The 27,093-nt window shown below is 35.9% G+C and overlaps 1 protein-coding gene across 8 annotated transcripts in view; it reads right to left on the bottom strand.

The window, feature by feature from the left end:
- MSH3 (mutS homolog 3) overlaps positions 1–27,093 on the bottom strand; it is a 229,016-nt gene that overhangs the window by 180,143 nt on the left and 21,780 nt on the right. For all 8 annotated transcript variants that reach the window (XM_058275431.1, XM_058275432.2, XM_058275433.2 and 5 more), the window contains one exon: positions 18,852–19,018. In XM_058275431.1, the coding sequence (XP_058131414.1) occupies positions 18,852–19,018 (167 nt within the window). The remainder of the gene's footprint in view (positions 1–18,851; positions 19,019–27,093) is intronic.

Below are 27,093 nucleotides of genomic sequence, written 5' to 3'. Positions count from 1 at the left end.
GCTCCTTGGTTCTTTCACAGCAATTTTCCTTCTATGCCTGAAGGGAAGATTAAGGGCAGGTTATGGCTTTCAATCATTAAATCCTTTCATATGCACTATGCCCTTCTTTTGTTAAATATATTATTTTTGAAAAACTAAATGGTGATAAAACTTCCTCTCAAAAACGTTGAGCCCACACTAAAGTAAGAGAACTTCAGACCCAGTAATATCTTTTGATGTCAACATGGATATAAAATTGGTGACTCTCTGGTGTGGAATAATGGAACTCCTTCAGAGATTCAGGAACTAATATTCAATTGTGAACAAGTTAATGTCAGCTTACCCATTCTATGATCTATGATGACCTGAGAAACTATAATTTTTATAGACAAAAAGAGCCTTGTTAAAGGCTGACAATCTACTCCGGGAAAGCTCACAGGTCCTCTTCTGACAGCACACTTACTGAAAATAAGAAAATAATAATGTCTGAGTTCAAAACTGAGAGCAACAAGTCCAACACCAGGAGGAGAGGGGAGATAACAAGCAGATGCCACCAGGAGCCTGATCGCCCACAGCTATAACTTGAGGAAAAGGAGCTCCTGATGATGCCTTAATTTGGATACTTTCATAGTCTCAGAACTATACGCTTTTAACCTAAAAATTCCCATTATAAAAGTCAACCCATTTCTGGTATATTGCAATCCACAGTTTTTCGCAAACTAAAACACAGAGAGGGGGTATAACAAGGTAGGTTTCTAGAGCTTCTATCCCACCCCAAATTTCTAACACGTGATAAATAACTTCTGGGGGAAAAAAATGTTTTCAACAACAGCCTATAATGTCAACATCTAAAATGTCCAGTGTAAGAACATAACAGTTAGGTCACTTTTCAATATCAAGTTCAAAATGACATCTTTGAAACATAATTAAATGCAGATGAGGCAGCCTTAATAACAAATGGTGAGGAAACAACTGGATATCTATATGGAGAAAAATGAACCTTATACCATACCAATTAAAAATAGATAATAGACCTAAAAGTAAAACCAAAAGCTATAAGACTTTTAGGAAAAAACATAGGGAAAAATCTTCATGACTTTGGGATAGGCAAATATTTCTTATGACACTAAAAGCATTAACCACAAAAAGAAAAAACTGACGACTTTAAGAAAATTAAAACCTTCTGTTCTTCCAAGGACATCACCAGAAAAATGAAAAGGCAAGTAAAGACTCGGAGAAAATATTCAGAGTATAATGAATTAGAGAAGACATACAAATAATACATCAGCTAACTATTGTATCCTTTTCAATTCAAGTCAACAAACCTTTACTGGGCAAAGACTATAAGGACAAAAGGATGGAAAAACAAAAAAAGATTCTTGCTCTCATAAAATCTTAGCACCTAAGTGGGGTTTATAAACAAATCACTAGAATACCAAGCATATTGAGACGAGTGCTGTGGTAGTAGTATCTGCCAATTCCACTAGTATAAATATTCCATACCATTGCCCATGTCAAGCTACCAAAGTGGTAGTAACAACTTGCTCACAAAATTCTTAGAAACCGACTCTTGCAAGCTACAATGAACCAGCTCCAGCCCAGAGAGACTTAAAAATCAGAATCTCTAGGGGCATCAATACTTCTTAATATCTCCAAGTGATTCTAACGTACAGCCAGGAAACGTATAGCTAGGAAATGTAAGGCAGCTTCACAGACTTGATGAGACTGTTTAAATGCATAATATTTATAAAGACAGATGTAGGGAAAATATATTGCATAATATAAGAATAACTTCAGAATGGTAGAAAATGAATGAATGATGATAGCTCGACATTTACTGAGCAATTACCATGCTCCAGGCATTGTTCTAAGCCCATTACATATATTACCTAATTTAATCCTCATTAAACCCTATGAACTAGTTACTCTTATTATAACACACATTTTTTTGGATAAGGAAATTGAGCCAGAGAGGTTAAATAACCTTTCCAAGATCCACAGCTAATGATCAAGAAGGCTAGAGTTTAAATGCAAGCTGTCTGCCCCCAGACTATGTAATCATATCATTATTCTTTGCTTTCTTTCACTGGACACGTATGAGACATGCTTAGGATGGCAATCAGTCTAATGTAGTTAGAGCCCAGAGATAGAGGCAAGGGACTGAGTGGATGAAAGTGTGCCATATATCCACAGCCTCAGAAGCAATGGGTTTGAAAATCAAACTTTTGTAAAATGGATTGCTTTGATCTTTTGGCACAACTTGTTATTTAAATGCATCAAATCAAATTAGAATTTGAAAATACCAAAAAGTCTGCAAGAGAAAAATCTCTCTGTAAAACAGTATCATCACCTTCTTATTTACCCTGTGCCTGAATCCTGATTTTTATACATCGGGATTACGTACCAAGCAAAAAGCATCTATAATCACTTAGGAGGGATTAGCATGGGGAGATCAGGATGACAAAAGCTGGGAAATAATACGGATTCCCTAAAAGCCAGAGAGAATTCTCACTAAGCATCTGAAGCAGAAGACGCACCAAAGGGCAAAGGCCCAACTTCTCCACTTTTGAGGTTAGAAGAAAGATACTAACATTTCATATCAGCCTGGCCCCAGGAGACTCTGTGGGGGTGACAACTGAACTTCAAGGCTGTTTTCTACATTTCGCCAGTATTTAACTCTGGAATTGTACTTTAAAAAATCATTCTTTATATCCATGTATCTGTAGAGCATCGTAATATATCAGTAGTTTGACAAAGGTGCTATTTCAGTCTATAGCATAATGGCAGGAGTGAATAAAACACACATCCTTGAAGTAAAATCTCTGCATTGTTGGTACAGAGGGAAAGATGAAATAGAACAAAATATGCAAGCAGGAAGTAGGATGAAAGCTTCCCACCTTCTAAAAGCATAGGTGTCATTGTGCACAGAATCTTGGAATTAACCTAAGCAGCCCTTTCCTCTACAACCAAAGGAACATGACAGCATGTGATGAGAAGCTAAACTATGTGTCTCTCTGTAGGAATAAGAAGGTAGGAGGGAGGCAGAATATGACAACCAACCTACAGGCCAGGCTGTTCTCTAGAAGGCAAAAAAAAAAAAATAGGATTTTATTCTGTATGGGTGGGCAATCTCTTGTCTTATTCAATTTAATCACCTACAACTGATATCTGGAGGTTGACAGGTAATAGTTACATAAAAAAGTATAAAGTACACCCACCTATAAGGTAATTCATACATAAATGATACTCTGACTTAATAACCAGAAATTGCTCAAACTTAAAAAGGGCACTAACTGGCTTTAATAAGAACTTCCAAACTGCCCAATATTTCAGTCAGGATCACAACTAACATTTGCCTTCCTAATTGCAAGAAAAGTTATGTATATTTAAAGAATATTAACACTTGTCACTTTTCAATAAAATCTATGGTAATTATACAATAAATGTTCATGAAACTGGACTGAAAAGGAAACACTCAGCTAATGAGTTGTTTGTATATATTTTTGGTTTCTTGTTAACAGGAATGCCCAGCAATCAATGTGTCTCTCTTTGAAGCAATGTCTTCCTGAGATAAAACCAGGATTAGGATATACAGTGAATGAAAAAAAGTTCCATAAAACAATACATATAGCTCATTACATATAATGCACTCAGATATCTTTTACTTTATTTTATTTCATTTTTAAAAGTGGTAACTGCAACCCATAAAATTTATTTCATAATCCACTATTGAGCTGTGACCTGGAGAAGTCAGGTGACAGGCCTTTCTGGCGTCTCCATAATCATATTAAAGATGAGATGTAATATTTGCTCTCAATGGCCCCTTCCAGGTAAGCACTAAGCCTCTGGTGTGGCATGGTCACATGGCCATCAGAGGCATGGAGATCCACTCATTCTTCTTTCAACCAGTCTTCATATTAGAAGGTACATTCTAGGGCGGTGGGCTTGGCCCAGTGGTTAGGGTGTCCGTCTACCACATGGGAGATCCGCGGTTCAAACCCTGGGCCTCCCTGACCCGTGTGGAGCTGGCCCACCACAGTGCTGATGCGCACAAGGAGAGCCGCCCAGCGCAGCAAGTGCAACCTGCCCAGGAATGGCGCCGCACACACGGAGAGCTGACACAGCAAGATGACGCAACAAAAAGAAACACAGATTCCCATGCCACTGACAACAACAGAAGCGGACAAAGAAGACACAGCAAATAGACACAGAGAACAGACAACCGGGGTAGGGAAGGGGAGAGAAATAAATAAATAAATCTTTAAAAAAAAAAAAAAAAGAAGGTACATTTCTAGATCCATGTCCACTCCCTGAGGTACAGGCCCACCTGGCCCTGCATAAGAAAAAAATGGCCAGAGCCAAAGGCATAAAGTGAGGGAATTCATGATGGCATTGAGTTAAACAGTCCTAGGAGCTTGTCATAGAGTTTTCTGAACTGCTGGGATATGGGAGAGCTCCCAAGCAAACCTTAGAAACGGTTATCAACCTAAGTATTATGTACATTAAATCAAATTATACGTATTAAATCAAATACCAGATAGGTATTCTTCTTAAAGGAGGTGGGGGGAAGGAAAAGGATGTGAGAAAAGGGAAGGAATAACATAGAAGGAAAAAAACATACCAGGATTCCACAGACTTTTACTGTTCTAGGATCAAGATTTAGGCTAGTGACTGAAGTCACACACACAAACACACACACACACAAAAAAAGGACAGAAGGGTTGAAGGAATTCCTGACCTGAAAACAAGAGATAAGAGAATAATCTCAGAGAAAACAGGAATAACAGTGGAAATTACTGAGAAATGTCCCTCAAGCAGGGAAATCTGACTGGAAGGAGTCACTGAAAAGACTAATGGATAAATCAGAGCCCATAAAAACTCAGAGATTAAGTAAACTCAGAGGGGCTCTGAACTAAGTTAATAAGAAGGTAGATAGTGAAAAGAATCTCTCTTTGAACCAGGAAGAAAGAGATGATAAAAAAAATAGTTCAAAGAGACCCTGAGGGGAGAGACCCTGAGGACAGATAGCTAACTATATTAGGAGTTCAATTAAAGGGATTTTTCTATTTTGCATTGCCATGAGTTATCCTTTAATGATAGTGGAAGGTGACTTACCTGCACCAAATAGAACTGAGGATCTAAGAGGCTTTGCTACTTACCACCTGGGTGATCTTGTGACTTAGAAGAGTTTATAGAAGCCTCAGCACCTCTACCATCTCACTGTAAAATGTGGATAACTATACCTCTTCAGAGGATCATGTAAGGATTATTGAAAATGTAAACATTATGTCAAAATATGGTAGGTACTCAATCTTACTTCCTTTCCTTCATCTTCTGTCTTCTCTATTTCATCCCCCTCAATCATACTTTGCAAGCCATACTGTTCTCTGACCTCACCTGAAACACTGCTTTGGTATTTCGTGTAGGATTGTTTTTTAAAAGATCCTAAAAATAAATTTAAAGGCACTACTTCTGAAAGGTGACTGATTTTTAAAACTATTTTTGCGTTCGAAATATAAACAAAAAACTACAGTGAAGGATGTTTTTAGGTGAAGGATGTTTTTAGGTTATTAAAATTAACAGCACAACCCTCAGAGAAAAACCAAGAGAAACAAAGTGCTTCAGTTAATTAGGAGACTTTATGTAATTAAATCCTCAATCCCAAATGTACAGGTGTATTTTTTAAAATGAGGTAGAAAATTAGTAAAACATATGATGCACAAACCATACAACTGCTTTTCAACTTTTAGTTCAAGCAGCCTGGCCCCACCTTGTGAGTTCTGTGTGGTAATTCAGCACAATGTCTTCCTATTCAACTGCATGTACACCTCATTGACCTTTTAAAATATTCTCAAGGAGTCACAGCTAATCATTATCAGGTACCCCATAAATGTTGTTAAGAATGAATGAATGTACAATAATGTACAACTCAGAAGATGTATCAATAGGCTGAGAATCTACTAGAAATATTTATCAAATACAGAGATTTGTAGGGATAATATAAGGACAATTAGAATTTCTAATCTACTTCTAGCAATTATATTAGTAAAATGAATCTGAAGGCAGTATAAAATACCTTAAAAGTGATCTACTATGAAAAATGGTGGTTAGCCACTCCTCTGCAAAGTTAAATGACCTTTCTGTGCCTCAAATTTATCATTTGCATATCTCCAAAACTCTGACTTTGGATATTCTGATTTTTCTAATCCAAGGCAATTTTGGCCCATCAATACTGGATTTGTCACAAACAGACAAAATCTCAATAACAAGAAATAGATAGTATAAGAAAGACTACTGCTACAATGTGGTCCAGCAATGTTACCCCTCCACCTTCAACAATTTTGCCCCATCTGTAAGCATACCACCTAACTGTTTTCATTAAATCATCTCACATTTTAAAATTCAAATACCAACTTAAGACTCTTTCTGTGCCATAAAAATTTATGAAGTCACAGGTTTGATTCACTATTTATACATTTTTATATGCATTAAGTAAATATTGATCTGTGAAGGTAAGAAGTGTTTATCTGTGAATCACTTAAAATTGTATCAGGTAAGTACACCATTCTAAGAAATTTCAGAATTAAACTTCTAAAAATTAAAGACAAAGGAAAATCTTGAAAGCACTGAGAGATAAATAATACCTTACCTTTTGGGGGAAAAAAATTCAAATAACAGTGGATTTCTCATCAGAAGCAATGAATATCAGAAGGAAATGGTACAATATTTTTCAAGTGTTAGAAGAAAGAAACTGTCAACCCAGAATCATATACCTGAGACAGGTTAGTACAGGGAAACGAGGAGAAGACGAGCCACGACATGGCCAAGAGACAACATGGCCACGAGACCCAGTCGAGACCTTGACCTTGAGGTCCCAGCTGGGACTCTTTCCAGGGCTGAGGGGAGACCCTGGATATTCCAAACAGGCCTCACCACTGGCTCCCACCACTGGCAGAGTAACCAATAACAGCTGAGGCCCTTCCCCTTAGCATTAGCAAGGGGAGGAATAATTAATAAAGATAACCACACAAGCCAAATCTCGCTCTCTCTACCTAGAGGAGTCCACGTCAAATCTTGGTGTGAATTTCTGTCCTTCTCTCCCATTTCTCAGCAAATTCTGTTCTTTTCCCCCATTTCTCAATAAATTCTTTTTATGGGCCTAACTAAACTGGTGTGTTCTTAAATTATTTTATGCGACACAGACAAGAACCCAGAGGAATCCAACACCAAAAAAGATGGACTTACCCAATCAAAACTCAAGACTCATAATAAAACAATGGTAAGGTAATAAGGAATGAGCATAGAGACAATGGAACAGAAGAGAGATGGAAAAAATAAAAGTGGGCATAGGCAGAAAGTTCATATGACACAGATGGCATTAACAGTCATAGGAAGGATGCACTCTTCAACTAATCCTGCAGGGAAAACCAACTACCCTACAGAAAAAATTAAATGAAAATGCACACTTACCATAAACCATCCACAAAACTTTTAGAAGAAAATGCAATAGAATATATTCATGATGCCAGGATACAAACAGATTTCTTAAAAATGACACATATAAAAACTACAAATCAGAGATAAAATTACTAAAATTGACTACATTAAAACTACAAGTTTTCATACAACAAGTAACATTGCATAAAAAGAAACACTGGCTTAAGGTGGTTAATACATAACCTACTCTCAAAAGTTTAGAAAATAGAACCGGAAACAGATGTGGCTCAAGAATTGGGCTCCTGTTTACCATATGGAGGATCCCGAGTTTGGTTCCCAGGACCTCCTGGTGAAAATGAGCTGGCCCACACAGAACAGAGAGCTGGCACAAGACGACTCAACAAAAAAAAAAGGAGAGACAGTGAGAGACAAGAAACCAGGGAGCTAAGGTGGCTCAAGCGATTGAGTGCCTCTCTCCCACATCAGAAGGTCCTGGGATGGGTTCCTGATGCCTCCTAAAAGAGAAGACAAGCAGACACAAAAGAACATGCAGCCAATGGACACAGAGAGCAGAAAGCAAGTGCAAGTGCAGGGGTGGGGGGGATGGTAAATAAATAAATAATTAAATCTTTAAAAAAAAAAAAAAAAAAAAGGACGGACAGCCAGATGGATGGGTGGATGGATAGAATGATATGACAAATATGCCAAAATGTTAAAAGTTGGCAGATATGTGTATCTGAGAGAAGGTATGTTGGAGTTCTCTGCGTGGTTTTTGTATTGTTTGCAACTATCCTTTAAGTTATTTATTATTCCAAAAGAAAAAGAAAAAGAAAAAGAAAAAAAAAAAGCAAACAATGGAAGAAAATAATGAAACAAAATACATTTAAAATTTCTATAAAACAAAAACAAGAGAGTGAAAAACAAAAATAAGAAGACTAAAAACACACAAAAATATGTACAGGCAAGGCACAGAAAAGGAACTCCATATTATCAATAAACATATGAATAGATGTTCAAACTCACTAGTAACCAGGAAAAAAAATACAGATATGGAACTCTCATGCATTGCTTGAAAACATATAACCACTTCAAAGAGCAAACAGCAAAATCTCATAAAAATTAACATGTATATAATCTTCAACTCCAAAATTATATTCCTAGATATGTACTTTAAAGAAATTCTCACATATATATGCATGAAGACATATAGAAAAATGTTGACTATGGTAATATCAGGAACTAGCAACAGTCTGAAAAGAATCCAAATGCCAATTAAGAGAAGGATAAATAAATTGTGATATACACACAGAATAAAATAACACAGCAGTAAAATGAAATAATTAGAGCTACACGATTCTACATGAAGGTCTTAACATAAGGCTGACTGAAAAAAATAAGATGAAAAAGATTATCTATTGTATAATAACATTTACACAATGTTTTAAAAGATAGAATATAGGGGAGCAGGTGTAGCTCAGTGGTTGAATGCCTGCTTCCCATATATGAAGGCCTGGGTTCAATCTCTGGTACCTTCTTAAAAAAAAAAAAAGATAGAAAATAATGCTGTGAATTGTTTATGGTGATGTATACAGTCAAAGTATATAACTGGCATGGAAATGATAAATACCCAATTCAAAATAATAGTCACCCTGACAGAGGGGGAAATGATTAGGACTAGGAAGGGATACCTGAGATATTCAACTGTTACCTGTCATAATTTCATCTTAAACTGGATCATTATTACAAAGATATTGACTATATAATTATATTTTTCTGCATACCTAGAATATTTCATTTTAAAATTTTATGAGAATCATTGATTACTCAAAAAAAAGGACAACTAGATAGTGGAAAAATAAGTTATTCATAAACCAGGATAAATCCCAAATGGATCAAAGACTTACATGTAAAAATATACACAAATGCACACACATACATCTACATGTATTCATGTACTTTTTTATAATCTCAAAGTAGAGCACTCCTTGCTAAGCATAACAAAAAACCCAGAAGAGATATAAGAAATGTTTGATAAAAAGAACAGTAAAGTTAAAATTACTAAATGGGAAAAAAAAAAACCACCTAAAAGCAAAGTATAACAGAACTAATGTCATTAGTATATAAAATTGCCAATATTCAAAGGAAAATGGGCAAAACATATGAAGAGTTCATGAAAATGAAATACAAAAGGCTCATAAACATGAAAAGATGTTCAATTCCATTCATATTTAGAGGTATTGCAAATTTTAAACTAATGGAGATACGAATGACAACTAATGGATTAGCATTGATTGAGATTATGAGGAAAGAAGCACTCTCTTATGCTGCTGATGAGTGAAAACTGGACAATCATTAAAAAGGATAATTAGCTAATATCTATTAAAATTACAAATGCATTACTATTTAAAGTAGAATGATATATGAACAAGATAATCATGCCAGAACTTTTGTAATGGTAAACAACCTGTGTCCCATTTATTTAATCTGGGGCCAGATTAAATAAATTATGACACAGCAAATAATTAAATACCATGTGGCCAATTAAAAAGTGACACTCTTTACAGACTGATCTGAAATGCTCTCTAAGATACAATGCTATGTAAAGAAGGCCTTTATAATTAATTTAAACTTATTTATTCGAAAAATATTTGAGCGGTTACTTCCTACAAAGTACCGTAAGGGGGCTGAGAATAGAACGCTGAGCAAAACAGACGAGGTCCTTTCTTTAGAGTTCTGACAGACACTGACAAAGACGACAAAAGGCCTTTCATCGAGATGCTTTAACAGCTATGAAATTTTAAGGATGAGTCCATCAAATTTCATATCTATTTTTTAATCACTTCAGAAACACATTTAATTACATTTTTGAAGATATAAAACAAAACAGAAAATTACACAAGTGTTCCGTTTAGACTGCTGGCCATAAATGAAACTTAAAAGGATTCTATCAATATTTCCGGCAAATTTTCCCTCAGTCTGAAACACTTCTAATCCTATTTCTAATCACTATCATGTTTATAATTCTTCAGGAAAGGAATAAAATAAACAGCATTTCCCAAGCCCACTTAACCCCAACACCTTCATATTCATGAAACAGTTTGGAAACCTCAGTGTAATAGTGACTTCTGTTCCTCTCTATCACACCTCCAAGTTTCCCAGCTACCACATTGCTTCCATGTATCTTACATCCAATGCCACAATTTTTCCTAAAGCACAGTTCCAATGTTCTCTCTTCTGCTCAAAAAACTATGTCTCCTTACAGTTCACTAAGCATTTATTCATTTTACAAATATTTAGTGACCACTATGTATCAGATTTCAATCTAGGTATAGGGGTACAATAGTGAACAAAATTGCCAAAATTCTGTCACCCATATTTTTCATATTCAGTGTTTCTCAAACTGGGGTCCTCAGAATCTTCAAAGGTATTCCCTGGAATTCTGAATTTTTAAAAAATAAATGTAATTATACCTCCTTTCAAATGTGACTCATAGAAATGCATTTTATATCACAACCCAAGATCTGCATACATGGGGAGATAGGTATAGATAGATAAAAGTGAGAAAAAAAAAAAGCATTTCATGAAATACTTATACTTACACAGGTGACACATGAACAGAAATTCCATTCTATTCTTTTTTGGTATTAGTCACAACCTACCAAACTGATTTCATGGCCTTCAGTTGGAAAAACACTACCCCAGATCAACTGGATTATCAGCTTATAAAAAGAATCTACTGCGAGATTCAGTTCCTATATTTCTATTTTAGATGATATTAGCATAAGCACCACTTTAATTGTTGAGGCTTAATAAGAAAAAAAACAAACAAACAGAAGCAGACTTAAAATGGAAGTGATGCATTTTTCTGCTGAGAGGATGGCAAATCACTTAACTCATTTTGTGGTTTAAAGAGTTGAGTCTTTAGATAGCACATGAAGCATAAGAATATTGGATTGAAAAGAACCTGATCCTCAGTGAGGGGGTAGATCCCACCTAAACTGACAGAATAATTTATTTTCAGTAAAAGTATGCCGAAGTACTATTCAATTATATTTTATTGGTTTTACTACTCATTTGCATTTTATTAATTTTAAACATCTATTTGATTTTAATCTTAAATTTTGTTTTGACTTCATTGCTTTAAAAAAAAAAAAAGGTATAAAACTGTTTTAATTTCCCAGCTGCTAAAAACAAATACCATACAAATAGAGTGGCTTAACAAAAAGAATTTATTGACTTAGGTTTCAGAGGACAGAAGGCTAGCTCACCCTCAGGGTGAGCACATTCATACATTTGCTCATACAAATTTTGCAAAAACACTGTTGGCCTTGCGTGCAGTTCAAGCAGGTTCCAACCATTAGACAATAGAACTTTCCACAGATTCTTTCTAGATAACTGCATTTCCAATCCTGACTTGCACTGAAATGGCTGCCTGGATACATGTTCAGCCACACCTTCTTTAGCAATGGGTTATTCCATTAAACCCTCACATATGGAGCCACATTCCCTGGGGTCTCACTTTCTGAAAGCTCAAAGGGGTCCCTTATAGTGCCATTTCTGGCCCTAATCTCAGAGCACACTTGTTGGATAGGCAGAGAATATTCCAAATCATCAATTTCTGGTTCCTTGGTACTTAATGGTTTAATTTTTGACTTATCCCTTTCCTCTCACATTTTACTATAACCTGCACTGCAAGGAGAAACTGGCTGTACCTTCTACACTTAACTTGGAAATCTCCTCAGCTAAATATCTAACTTCTTCGCTTACAAGTTCTGCATTGTGTTCTACATCAAAACTCAATTTTGCCAAGTTCTCTGCCACTTTTTAATAAGGATAGCCTTTTTTCCAATTGCCAAACACACTCTTCATTTCCTTCCAAGACCTCATTAGAAGTAACTTTAATGTCTATATTTCTACCAACAGTTTCTTCAAAACAATTTAAGTTTCTTCCATCAAGCACCTCATAATTCTTCCAGTCTTTACCCACTATCCAATTCTAAAGCCACTTCCACATTTTTAAATATCTGTCATAGCAGCACCCTACTTTCTGGTACCAAAAATTGTTTGTTTCCCTGCTGCTAAAACAAATATCTTAAAATTTGTTGGCTTAACAAGAGGAGTTCATTTGCTCACAGCTTCAGAGGCTAGAAGGCTTGCTTCCCCCCAGAGTGAGTATCATTTAACTAGCCAGCAGTTCTTGGGGCTCCTTGGCTTTTCTGTCACACAGCAATGCACATGGCAGCATCTCCCTTCTCTTCTGGGTTCCACTGATTTCCAGCTTCTGTCTGTTCCCTGTGGTTTCTCCTTCCATGTCCAAATTCCTTTGCTTATAACCATATTGCCTCATTCAGTTTGGGCACACCTCAATTAAATACATCTTCAAAGGTCCTACTTAAAAATGGGTACAAATCCATAGACCAGGGATTGGGACCTGAACATGCCTTTTGTGGGGGACAAGATTCAATTTCAAACAGAGGATATCTTTCAAACAGAGGGTATGTTTTACTTTGAAGAACTGGAGAAGAAAGAGTGAGGACCATGAAATCTAAGCAAAAGGTATGGACTCCTAATTGAAGGCAATAAGGTTTTTGATCAAAGGAATAAAATGACAAAAGGTTAGCCTGGAACTTGCAGGTCAATCTACTGCCTGGATGGGACACCAGAATTTAAGAAAATGAAAAATTTCCCTAAGACAAAAAAAGCATACAGAAACTTCTCCAAAGAAGTTTGGAGAATGCCTACTGTTGGGAGGAGAAGGAAAAGAACAGACAGAGACAGAAAGGAAGGTGTTAAGGTAAGTAGGAAACCAGGATAAGATAGGGATGTGGAGTTATTATCTTTTACATATTGCATTGGTCAGGGTTCTCTAGGGAAACAAAATAGGAGATATCTGTAAATAGTATGAGATTTTATAAAATTGTCTCATACAACTATGGGGATACACAAGTCCAAATTCCACAGGGCAAGCTGCAAACCAGGGACTCGGAATCAAGGTCCTTGATGAGTTCCAAGGAGACAATGGCTGTCTGAAGTAGAGATCAGAATTCTCTCTCTGAATGCTGAAATCACTTCAGTTTTTAAGGTCTTCAACTGATTGGATGAGACATCACTCATTGCTGATGGCATTCTCCTTAGTTGACTATAGATGTAAGCAGCCATCTATGCCATTAAACTCACTGATGACTAAAGTCCATGAAATGCCCTTGTATTGCAATTAGCCCAGTGCTTGCTTGACCAAACAATCCAGCACCATTACCTGGTCAAATTGACACATTAGCCTAACCACACACAATATGATCAATAGCTGTAGAACATTTTTACAGTATTGACTCTGTTATAATTTACTGGCACTGTATGACATCCGGAAAGATACCTGGTTGCAAACTGACCCTAACTAATTTATAAAATATATAAAATATCTGTAGAAGAAAGATACCTGCAGTACTACAGTGACTTTAGCAATCTGACCTTTTATAAATCCTTTAACACATCAGTATTTACTCAAAGATAGATATGCATGCTGCAAATTTGAAGAAAACATTGAATCCTAATGTTGGTGAATTAGAATAAGCCCTGTCATGTTTGGACCTTATATTAAGTGAAGATTAATCAAAACCATTATGAAGCATGATTTTTATAATAGAGATTCTTATGGCACCGGATGTCATTTTTGGTAATGGATATTTGAAATTGTCATTGCAGTATTTTGAGTTCCTCTTTTATCAAATTAATTTATATATTAGGGATAGCTTACCACTTTGTGTTACTTACTTGATTTTCTAGTTTTTAAAAGAAAATGCTTAATGGAGGCTTAATGCCAAAATGAAGTTATTAATGTAAGAATATGTATGTAATTATCAAAGGAACTATTAAATAAACTAGCTATCTGTGTTATGGCTAAAGTCCAAACCACTCCTAATAATATTATCTGAATTTAGAAATAAAAAATATAAATATTTTTTTAAAATGGGAAAAAAATAAAGGTTTTGTTCATGAACCTGGTTATAAGGACATGTACCACACACTCGGAATGTTATTAAATGGCCAATATTTTTGGTACTAATTTAGCACTTACACTGTTTTAGTTTGTTCTGTCAAAGTTTAATAAGCTTCGTTCCTTGGGCTTATACAAATTCATTTCTATTTGATGCTTAGGTATAAAGAGTCAATTAAATGGGGAATGTTGCACCAAACACCAGATGGCACACAGATATAAGTAAGAAAGACCCTAAACATGGTGGGAAAGTGGGGCTGTGTAGAGTGAGGGCATTCAAGGAAGTGTGAACATAGGGTGGGGAAGGGAAGCACAAACATTTGTGATTATTATAGTGTCAGCTATGTAGGGGTCAAGAAGGGCTTGTTACAGAATCTCACTCATGAGAGCTACAGTATACAATAATGCTGAATGTCTATATGATTAAGGCCAGACAGGGAAACTACAGCTGTTTCATGGAGGGTGCTGGGTGCCAGAGGGAGGAATTTATACTTAATTTAAATGTTTCTCAAACTTGACTTTACCATCTATTTTATTGTTTTACATTAGAATTTTTCTCCTTTTAAGTTCGTTAAAACACAATTTAAAAAATTGTACAGGTAATACATGGTTGCTGAAACAAGTGAAAAAATATCTATATTGAAGAAAATAATTCTTGCTATCCTCCCGACCCATAATGATTTCAATTATTTTCACTATAATGTGACCTAAATATATGTAAATCTAATGCTAAGTGCATTAGGACTGCTGGGGACTGAATCGTCCCCCACAAAAGGCATGTTCAGGTATCCAGGCCTGGTCCTGCAAGAGTAAACCCATTTATAAATAGGACCTTTGAGGATGTAATTAGCTAAGGTGCACCCAAACTGAATGAAGGTGGGCTAATATGGCTGAATTCCTTATAAGCAAAGGAAAATGGATACAGAAGGAGAAGCCACAAGGAACAGAAAGAAGCTATGATAGAGCCCAGAAGTGAGGGAAAGACCAAGTCGCCATGTTGCCATGTGATGGAAAAGCCACGGAACCCCAAGAATTGCTGCCAGCCAGAAGATACTAACCCTATAAGGAAGCAAGTCTTCTAGCCTTTGAAACCGTGAGTCAATAAATTCCTGTTGTTAAGCTAGCCCACTGAATGGTATTTTTTTTTAGCAGCTAAGAAACTAAGATACCCTCCAATCAGAAAAGCTTCTCCTCTGTCCTCACATCTCCTCCTATGCTTACACTTACGCACACACACACAACATATCATTTTCCTTCCCCCCCTACCAATTCAAGCCTCCTTATCCTACAAATGTCCCCACCCAAGCCCATTTCTTCCACAAAGCCTTTCTGACTATGCCAGTGCCCAGGAAGTTCTCATTCCTGTGAATACAAAATTGAGTGTCATCTGCTATGTTCATCTTAGTTTTGTAAAAACCAGTTTCTTTGAGACCTACTAAATATTAACTAGTATTTGCTCACTGCTCTTTATAAATTTCTTCTATATCAGTATTTTATAAACAGATAATGTCTATAAGTCAAAGGTTAATAATCTTTTAAAGCAATCTTAATTCCAATTAACTCAAGGGCTTAAAATCACTGCTTTTCATTTGTTTCTCTACATTTTTATGACAAATGAGAAGGATGACAGGATAGTAGGGCTGATTGCTAAGATTCAGGCTGAAACCTTAGAAATCCATTTTACATAAATAACAAGGCTTCTAATAAATATTTCACTACAATACAAGGTATTGGTAGTGGTATGATTATGGGAGCCCTGTACGATGGTATGCATGTTTGTTTTGTAAGTTTACAACTTTTACTATACACTTATTGTTTATGTATGCACATGTATGTATGACATACTTCAATAAAATTTTATTTAAAATAAAGATAACTAACCTAAGAAAAATTGATAGTTTTTAAAAACAATTTTGGTTTACTACCATCTTTGACTAATGTTTATTACAAATTACCATGTGATATAAAATAAGCCTGTACCTTGAGATTATAAAAATAAATGTGACCATTCTAGATAATCCAGAAAACAAAATTACAAACTATAAAAATCCTTTGGTGACCTCTTGTGGACAAAACTCAGAATACAAAAAAAACCCCACATACTTAAAGATGGACTTACATAAATTTTGTCACTGCAAGCCATTCTTTTGCATTTTCTTCAACTTTTAACATATTATTTCTTTAATTTCAATGAAACATGAACCAGTAGATGATAAAAACTGCTATTTTTATTTACCTTCAAGTAACTATTATATTTAGTGTGGAATTCTAAGTCTGAGACAGAAGAAACTTCCTATCACTTCTTGTTTAAAACAAACAATATATCACCAAAACAAAACAAATTTTCTCCTTGAAAATTCAAAGCTACGTTGTTTACTGATAGTAAATATGGAACTTAATTCTAGCAAGGTGTATTCTTCATACTTAATTTAAGTCATTCCTATTCCCCTAGTTATTTTGTTTCTTTTGTTTCTTCAATATGGCTGGGTTATTTGCAGGTTGATATAAGCTTTATGGATGTTATACTGGGACCACAAGAATTTAGGGGAAAACTTAAGTTAGGGCTACACATACCACAATAAAGCAGAGAAAAATGAATAAAAGAGTTGAATACTAAAAAAACAAAAAATTTAAAAAAGAAAATTAAATGACCATATAATATAGATGAATATTTAAGTACTTTTGAAATAAGGAAAGCTAATTCTAAGTATAAATAATGGAATGCTTCCAGGAACATGGAGAACTTAATTGGCCTGACTACTAAAAATATACAGTGAATTAAAATATAATCAAAATAATATTTTTTGTATATTGTTTTTAATAGTCAAAATTAAAAAAAAAAGGAAATCCCCAAGTGCCAAAAAGAATATGAGAAAAAATGTTGCGTAGTGTGAGATTATATCATAAAGGTGTATAGATATTTTATACCCATATTTTAAGTTAAAAACAAGAGATGCAGCCTTGACCTGCAAGGGAGTTGGAAATGAGCCCCCTGCACAAGGCCTTAGGAATCAAAGTACTTCTTTATACACTTCCTTTATAAATATTTATCCCCTCTGGCTCAGTAAGTCTGCTTTAAGGTATTTATCTTAAGGAAATAATGAGAAATGCACACAAAGATTTCTATGCACGGATATTCATTACAGCAATATCTGTAATACTGAAAAATTTGAATACAACATAACAAAAGGGGAATGGATAAATGAATTATGATACATTAATATGACTCAATGATAGGCAGTCATTTTGTTTTCAAGAGTATCTACTGAAGTCTTAGAAGATGAAATGATTTTCTCCAGGATTTGTTTCAAAATAAAACAGGATGGGAGAGAATGGAGATATTGATGAAATGAGATTGCCTCTGTGTTGATAAATGTGGAAGATGGATTCATGGGAATTCACAACACTATTCCATATAATTTGGTATATATTTCAAGTTTTCCATAATAAAGTTAAATATATATACGAGAAATTTCTAAGTTAATAAACACGACAAAAATTGATTTTGCAATAGGAATCCAAGTTTATAAGCAAAAACATGCGATAAAGTATGCATACACATAAAATAATATATCAAAATGTCTAACAAGTTATTTTTGGCTTATAAGAATTGACCTACTTTTCTGACTCTTCCTACATGAATATGTATTAGTGTTTTAATCAGAAAAATAAATTATGAAATCTATTTTGAAGGAAGTTAAATTTAAATGAAACTACAACACTCAACTCTAAAGACAAAGAAACATATGGAACTTCACTTAGTTTGATTTTCTAATTGATCTGTCAAGCTACTAACTTCAGAGTAGTCTGAAGTCCATATTCCTCAATATATAAAGTTCTTTACTGGAGCCATAGATGCCTTTCTAGTCTCTTTTCCCACCACACTCTTCTAGGCAGCAGTACAAAATCTGCCCAACTACATACTTTATACTCAATGTTTGGCACTTGATACACCTTGCATTGTCAATCCAGTTAGATATGTAGACCTCTGCCTCTCCTACTGCATTATAAACTCTTCCACACATATCACAACCACACAATTTCCTTTGAATGCTATAGTCCCCAGCATATTGCCTCATAAGAGCTAGTAAATAAAACTACTGGACACAGCCATGAATTGAAACTTGAAGCACAGATAAAGTATTTCCAAAGGTAAATAAACCTTCTAGGAAATGGACTCTTAACCTTCAGAAATTGAAGGTTAATTACCAAATCATATACTTAAATATCATCATAAACCCCTGAATGATCAAAGAATATCATTAAATAATATCATAAAATCCTTTAAAATGATCAACTTCGAAAGTCCTATATTAAGGCATTATTGTTTTAATATAATTTTTACATGTAAAAACAAGTTTTACAAATTTATAAGTATCAGTTTTGGAATTAAATCTGAGTTTCAGAATCAGCATTATTTTCAAGTGATGTGCCAACTTACCTAACAGCTGTTGCTCTGTGAATGAGCATCTCTGTTTGCTCTGACAAGTCTGATGGAAGCAGCAACTCCACTGGCTGCAGGCACGATATCCGAGTTTCTAGCTCCGAACGGGAAGGAGAGTCCTGGAAACTATCAAACACAACCTCACCTGTGGCAGGCTGCACTCCCTGAAAACAAATAAAAATAAAGGTCAGAGAAAATGTATCTTCCCAATTATAACTATTACAGAGAACAAATACTCTAAAGATTATATTTTAAGCTATTTGGGATTTGCTGTTGGGAGGCTCACTATACTAGATTTAAGTAGGAATCAGTCACACACGACTTGCAGAAAATGCTGTCATAGAGGTCATCATTTTCTGTTGTAAGAAAGCCTAAAGTTTTAATTAAATTCGAAAAAAAATTAGCATGGAAATAGTAAAGACGACACACTCACTAGGAGGTAATCCATTTCTAGAGTATTCAAGATAAGAAGACAGAGTCACTGAAATGTAAAAAGTCTGAGTGCAAGTCCTGGATATAACACACCTACCTGGCTGAGTGGCAGCGACAAGTCATTGAACCATATTGGACCTCAGTTTCCAACTATAAGTGGGAATAAACCAGCCTACTTCCCTCAGAGGATTACTATTAGGATCAATTCAAAAAACAACCATGCAAATGCTCAGTAAAGCACAATACAGATAGCAGTTACCATCACTAAAAGTAGTGATATGTGCCTAGTAAACTACCACCAGAGTAGTAGGAAATTACATCTATATTATATAAAACTAATATACACAGGACTAATAATAGCATAGTACTAGTACTAACATAATTTTTAGTATGATTTTGCCAAAAATATCACATATGACAAACTCTGAATAAGCCCCCAGTAGATAGCCTATCCAGTGAATAACCATGATGACTTAAAGCCAATTCCTATTACTCCAACAATAGCAAGGATAAACTGGAAAAGGACAAGGTTTGGAGGAGGTGAAAAAGTAGTCAAGTAACTAACCCAAGGCCCAGAAGTATAAAGTAGTACAACCAAGATTCTAACCCACATATTCTGACTTCACAGGCCAAGTGCTTATCCACTACTGATGCTTAGAAAATACACACGGATAGTTATAGATTGCATTAGCTAAGAGGAGAAAAAATAACCAAAGCTACACTCACATACTGCTGGTGAAAAGTAAACTGACCCAACCACTCTGGAAAATAGCATACATTATCTAGAAACCTTAAAAATACCCATACCTTAAAACTTAGCAATTCCTCCCCTAGATATTTACTCCTGAGAAACTCAGGAATATGTAAGAGAAGACATGTTAAAAAATGTTTATTTCAGCGTACTTTGTATAGCCAAAGGCTGGAAAGAACACAAATGTCAATCAACAAAAGTATGGATAAACTACAGATCATAAAATGAAATATTGCATATCAATGACAGTGACAGCAATACAAGTAAATCTCACATACAGCATAGTAAATAAAATAAGCAAGAACCAGAAGAATAGATAAAAGGTGTTTATTTCTATACAGAAAGTTTAAAAATGGGCAAAATAAAACTATATTGTATAAGATGCACAAAGGTGGTAAAAGTGAAGCTAAAAGCAAAAAATTACTATAAAAGTCTGTACAATGGTTACCTCTGGAAGGACGGAACACACAGAGGGCCTGACAGGTTATAGGTAGATTTCCTAATCTGGGAGGTTGTCTCAAGGTGCCAGTTTGTTACACTGTAAATTTGTTTTAAGCATTTTTCATTGAATATTTTATAATTTCTTAAAATGCCTCAGTTTTAAGCTTAAAGAACTTAATCCTAGCACAGAGGCTTTCTCTAATACTCAAAGAGCTGGAATATAAATAAATTACTATACATATGCAAATGTATCTCCTGAATTTACAGACCTAGTATATATAAAGGCCATTTACAGAAACTCAGGTTAACAAACCTACCAGGCAAACAAATTCCTTTTACTTTATTTACTCAGAGAAATGGTCTATTTTTTAATACCTGCAACATCTATTACTCTGTGTGATATGTGACACTGGGAAATCCGAAGTCAATCTGTATTAAGGCATGCATCACCCAGACTGAGGGCAGTAAAATCTTTGACTTCAAATTACCAATACACAAAAGATGACTCCGAGGCTGTGACTAGGGAAGGTTTGATATTCATCAGTATAGGAAAATGCCCAGGAAGAATAGAACTTAGGGCAAAGGGTGATGAGATACATTTAATCACATTGAGTTTGAGGAGACAGGGCATATTCATCCAACAGAATTGAATGCAGAAGGACTTCCAGGAAGATGGCATCAGCATAGGCAGTCAGAGCTCAACTTTCTCATAAAAACAATAGAGAAAGGACAAAAAGTTGTCCAAAGGATCTGCTTTGTGGGCCAGCAGCCCAGGACAATGCTATGCAACCCCCAGAAGGCGAAGAGATGAAGAAACCAAAATGACAACCGTGAGTTACTAAACTCCAGCCCCCACCCGCAAGGCATGCATTAGAGGGGAATAGATGTCTTCCTTCCTGGGAAGAGGGAGGGTGTGGTGGACAGCAATGAGTGGTTTCTCTTCAGTGAATTTGGCTAGCAAAACCCTCTTTGAGTCTCTGTTCTGGCCAGACCAGAAACACAGGCAAGTGGAGACTGAAAGGGACACCTGTGTGGAAAGATCTGCCCATGAGTGCCATGTGCTGGCCAGCTGGAAAACTGCAAGAAGGAAAACCACTTTTAGGTCTCTCTTGTCCAGAACCCAGGAAGAAATCTGCACCCCAATAGTTAGCACCTGCAGCATTTTTGATAACTTGACCTGGACACTTAAAGACTCAGAATGGTTAAACCAAAAATCAAAGAAGAGCTGTGAAACAAAGCCAAGAGGCGAGAGAAACCGATGGTCAGAGTAAATTCAACAACCTATTCAGATGCCTAGAAATCAGAAAAAAAATTACCAGCCATACTAAGAAATTGGAAGAGATGGCCCAGGCAAAGGAAGAAAGCCAATATACTGATGAGATACAGGATTTAAGACAACTAATTAATGATAATCACATAAATCTTTTAAACCAATTCAAGGACTTGATAGAAAATATGACTAAAGAGTTAAAGGATATTAAGACAACACTGGGTGAGCATAAAGAACAATGTGAAAGCCTGCAAAGAAAAGTAACAGACTTTACGGGAATGAAAGACACAATGAGTGAGATTAAAAATACTTGAGAGAAATATAACAGCAAATTTTAATTCTTGGAAGACAGAATTAGTGAAACCAAGGACAGAATATCAGAATTGAATAATTCAGGAGGCCAGGAAGAGAAAAGAATGGAAAAAATGGAACAGAGTCTCAGGGAATTGGATGAAAAATTTGAAATGCACAAACACACATATTTTTGAGGTGAAGGAGAAGAGAATGTAAAACAGGCAGAAACAATATTTGAGAAAATAATGACCAAAAATTCCTGAACCCTTATGAAAGACATAAATACCAACATTCAAGAAGAACAATGCACCCCAAACACAATAAATCCGAAGACCTACTCTGAGAAACCTACTATTCAGAATGACAAATATCAGAGATAAACAAAGGATACTGAAAACAGCAAGAGAAAAGCAATGCATCACATACAAGGGAACCTCAATAAGACTAAGTGTTGCTCTCTCATCAGAAACCATGGAGGCAAGAAGTAAGTGGTAGGATGTTGTGTTAGTCAGCCAAAGGGGTGCTGATGCAAAGTACCAGAAATCTGTTTCTTTTATAAAGGGTATTTATTTGGGGTAGAAGCTTGCAGATACCAAGCCATAAAGCATAAGTTATTTCCCTCATTAAAGTCTATTTCCATGTGTTGAAGAAAGATTGCTCTCAATGTCTGCCAGGGTTCAGGCTTCCTGGTTCCTCTCTTCCCAGGTCTTGCTTCTCTCTGGGCTCAAGTCCTATTTTCTCCAAAAGGTCAGCTGTAGACTATGAGGCTCTCTAGGCTCTGCCTCTCTCCACAAGGTCAGCTACAGACTATCAGGCAAATGGCTCTGTTTCTCTCCCTGGAGTTTCTGCCATGTCTAAGGAGCCATCTCTATTCCTCCGTGTTCTTCTCCTGGTTCAGGTCCTCTCTCCCCAGGGCTTGCTTCTCTTTCCTCTGTGTGCTTACTTCCTGGGGCTCCAGCTCAAGACTCCAGCATCAAACTCCAAATCAAAATCTCCAATTCTGTCCTTTGCCATGTCTTTTATCTTTGAGTCCCCACCCCTCAACACCCAACTGATGTGGCCTAATCAAAGCCTTAATCATAATTTAATCATGCCCAGGTACAGAAGAGTTTACAAACATAAGCCAGTATCTATTTTTGGAATTCATAACTATATCAAACTGCTAAAGATGTATTTAAGGTACTGAAAGAGTACAAACTGTCTGCCAAGAATTTTTTATCTGGGCAAAACTGTCGTTCAAAAATGAGGGTGAACAGACAAACTAAAACTGAGAGAGTATGTTACAAAGACCAGATCTATAAGACACACTAAAGAGACTGCTGCAGCCTGAAAGGAAAAAACAAGAGTGAGAGACTTGGAAAAGAGTACAGAAATGAAGATTATTAGGAAGGGTCAGTTAAAGGGTAAAAAGACTGACAATATACGATATTGATGGATGTAGGATAACCAAATACTTGAAAGTAACTTGTTCCTCTATCTGTTGCTAAGATACAAAGAAAAGAACTGTATGTAAATCAGAAGGTAATGAGATGCAACCCTCTCTTTGTGCCAAATTCTGCTTTTGGTGGTCAAAAATATCCTGATGAAGCACTGAAATATGTAAACCAGCTTCAACTGGTTGGACGGACACGTGCAAAAGAAGCCCCTTGCAATCCTCACTGCAACTTGCTTAATTAACGTAGTAAAATTCCCACCCAGGGGTGGAGTTATCTGCCCCTTTCTTTATCATGCAATGTATATGCAAGCGTGATTTCCTCAACACAGTAATCATACAATTATATAACTAGCTATGTGTGTTCACCCATATGCATAAAAACTAATGCATAATTCAAAGCAAATGCTAAGTAGCAACTTGGGTATTTAAGCAAGAGTGAAGGTGCAGCACAGGGAGTTGGATCTGAGTCACTTTAGATTGATTGACCTTGGCTTCTTACCTCTCTAGACATGATAAATGTGAGTTTGCCTAACTCTCATGTTGATGTTTTCTTCATGCCATCTCTGGTTATCCATTAAGGCCCTGCCTTGAGGCTTTCCAATAAGACAATGGAAAGCCCAAGGATAAAATGGACAAAGGAAGTAATGCTTTTACAGTAATAACATTGAATGTTAATGGATTCAATCCCATGTGGCATCAAAAGGCTCAGATTGACAGAATGGATTAAAAGAATATAAGCCAAAAAAAAAAAGAATATAAGCCTTCTAGATGCTGCCTATAAGAGACTCGCCTCAGATGTATGGACACAACCAGGCTGAAAGTGATAGGTTGGAAAAAGATATTTCATGCAAATAGTAACCAAAAAAGATCTGGAATAGTGATGCCATTAATAAAATTAGACAAAATAGATTTCAAATGTAAAACTATAGTAAGAGATGAAGGCTATATTAATAAAAGGGGCAATTCACCAAGAAGAAATAATCAATATGCACCTAACTTGGATGCCCCAAGATATACAAGGCACACACTGGCCAAACTGAAGGGAGAAACAGACGTCTCTACAGTAATACCTGGAAACTTCAATACACCATTCTCAGCACTGGATAGAACCTTTGGACGGAGGATAAATAAGGAAACAGAGAGTATGAATAATATGATAAATGAACTAGACCTAACAGACGTCTACTGAGCATTACATCCCCAAAAAAGCAGGATATACATTCTTTTCAAGTGCTCATGGATCTTTCTCCATGATAGACCATATGTAGAGTCACTAGACAGGTCTCAATAAATTTAAAAAGATTGAAATTATACAAAATGCTTTTTCTGACAATAGAATGATGATGGAAATCAATAATGGACAGAAAAAGGGAAATTTACAAACATATGGAGATTGAACAACATTTGCTTAAACCATCGTGGGTCAAAGAGAAATTATAAGAGAAAGCACTAAAATATCTCAAGATGAATGAAAACAAGAACACAACATATCAAAACCTCCAGCAAAGGGAGCAATGAGAGGGAAACTATAGCCCTCAATGCTTATATTGAAAAAGAAGAGATAAAATCAAAGACCTAACTGCGTACCTGGAAGAACTGGAAAAAGAACAGCAAACTAATTCCAAACCAAGCCAAAAGAAAGAAAGATCAGAGCAGAATTAAATGAAATTGAGAACAAAAAAACAATAGAGAGAATCAACAAAATCAAAATTTGCTTCTTTAAGATCAACAAAAGCAACAAACCCTTAGGCTAGACAAAGAAAAAAAGAAAGAAGATACAAATAAATAATCAGAAACGAGAGGGGGGATATAACAACTGACCTCACAGAAATGAGATAAAAGGACACTGTGAACAACTATATGCCAACACACTAGACAGTGTAGATGAAATGGACAAATTCCTAGAAGAAATAGAAGACCTCAACAAACCCATCACAAGGAAAGACATTGAAACAGTCATTAAAAACCTACTGAAGACTAAAAGCCCAGAAGCCCAGGACCAGATGGTCTCACAGGTGAATTCTACCAATCAATACCAATCTTGCTCAAGCTTTTCCAAAAACTTGAACAGGAAAGAATGCTACCAAACTCTGTGGAGCCAACATCACCATAATACCAAACCAGATAGAGATACTACTGAAAAAAGAAAATTACAGACCCATTTCTTTAATACAGGAGTTCTTAACTTTTTTTGTTCCCCAGGCCCCTTTGCCAGTCAGGTGAAAACCACACGGCCCTACTAGTCCACACTACACTGTGTATTATTTAATAAATATATCACACCTGCATCAACACATCCCTACAAGCATGTGTTTTTTTTGAATTTCAATTCAAGCTCACAGACCTCTGGTTAAGAACCCCTGCTCTAACGAATATAGTTGCAAAAATCCTCAACAAAACACTTGCAAACCAAACGCAAGAGCACATTGAAAGAATTATATACCACGATCAAGTGGGTTTTATCCCAGGTATGCAAGGATGTTTCAATACAAGAAAACCCATTAGTGTAATAAGCCACATTAATAAACTGAAGATGAAAAATCATATTACTCTTTTGATTGAGGCAGAAAAGACATCTGACAAACTATAGCAGCCTTTCTTGACATAAACACTCCAAAATATAGGAACAGAAGGAAGCTTTCTCAACATGGAAAAAGGAATAAATGAAAAACCCACAGCTAGCACTGTTCTCAACAGTGAAAGACTGAAAGCTTTCCTTCTGAGATCAGGAATGAAGAAAGGGTGCCCACTGTCACCACTGTTATTCAATATTGTGCTACGGACTCTAGTTAAAGCAATCAGGCTAGATAAAGGAATAAAAGGCACCCAAATAGGAAAGGAAGAAGTAAAACATTTGCTATTCATTGATGATATGATCCCATATCTAGAAATCCCTAAAAAATCTGCAAAAAAGCCACTAGAATTAATAGATTAGTTCAGCAAAGTGGTGGCATACAAGATTAATATGCAAAAATCAGTAGCGTTTCTATACACTACAGATGGGCAATCTGAGAAGGAAATCAGGGGAAAAAATCAATTTATAATAGCGACTAAAAGAATCAAATATTTAGGAATGAACTTAACCAAGGACATAAAGGACCTGTATTCACAAAACTATAAACAACTGTAAAAGAAAACCAAAGAAGACTTAAATAAATGGAAGGGCATTCCATGTACACAGACAAGAAGATGAAATAACATTGAAATATCAATTCTACCCAAACATATGTACAGAATCAATGCAATCCAATAAAAATTCCAACAGCCTTTTTTGCAGAAATGGAAAAACCAATTATCAAATTTATCTGGAAGGGGAAGGAGCCCTAAATAGTCACAAATGTCTTTAAAAAGAAGAACAAAGATGGAGGACTCTCACTTCCTGACTATAAAGCATATTACTTAGCTACAGTGGTAAAAAGAGCATGGTACTGGCATAAACATAGACATATTGACCAACGGAACCAAATCAAGAACTCAGAAATAGGTAAGTGGTTGTGGCTCAACTGACAGAGTCCGCCTACCATATGGAGGGTCCAAGGTTCTATACCCAGGGCCTCCTGACCTATGTGGTGAGCTGACCCACGGGCAGTGCTGCTACATGCCAAGGAGTACCCTG

Source organism: Dasypus novemcinctus, chromosome 2, assembly GCF_030445035.2.
Source record: "Dasypus novemcinctus isolate mDasNov1 chromosome 2, mDasNov1.1.hap2, whole genome shotgun sequence".
In the NCBI taxonomy this organism is placed as follows: domain Eukaryota; kingdom Metazoa; phylum Chordata; class Mammalia; order Cingulata; family Dasypodidae; genus Dasypus; species Dasypus novemcinctus.
The sequence above is the reverse complement of the archived record's forward strand: the minus strand, read 5'-3'. Positions and strand labels throughout refer to the sequence as shown.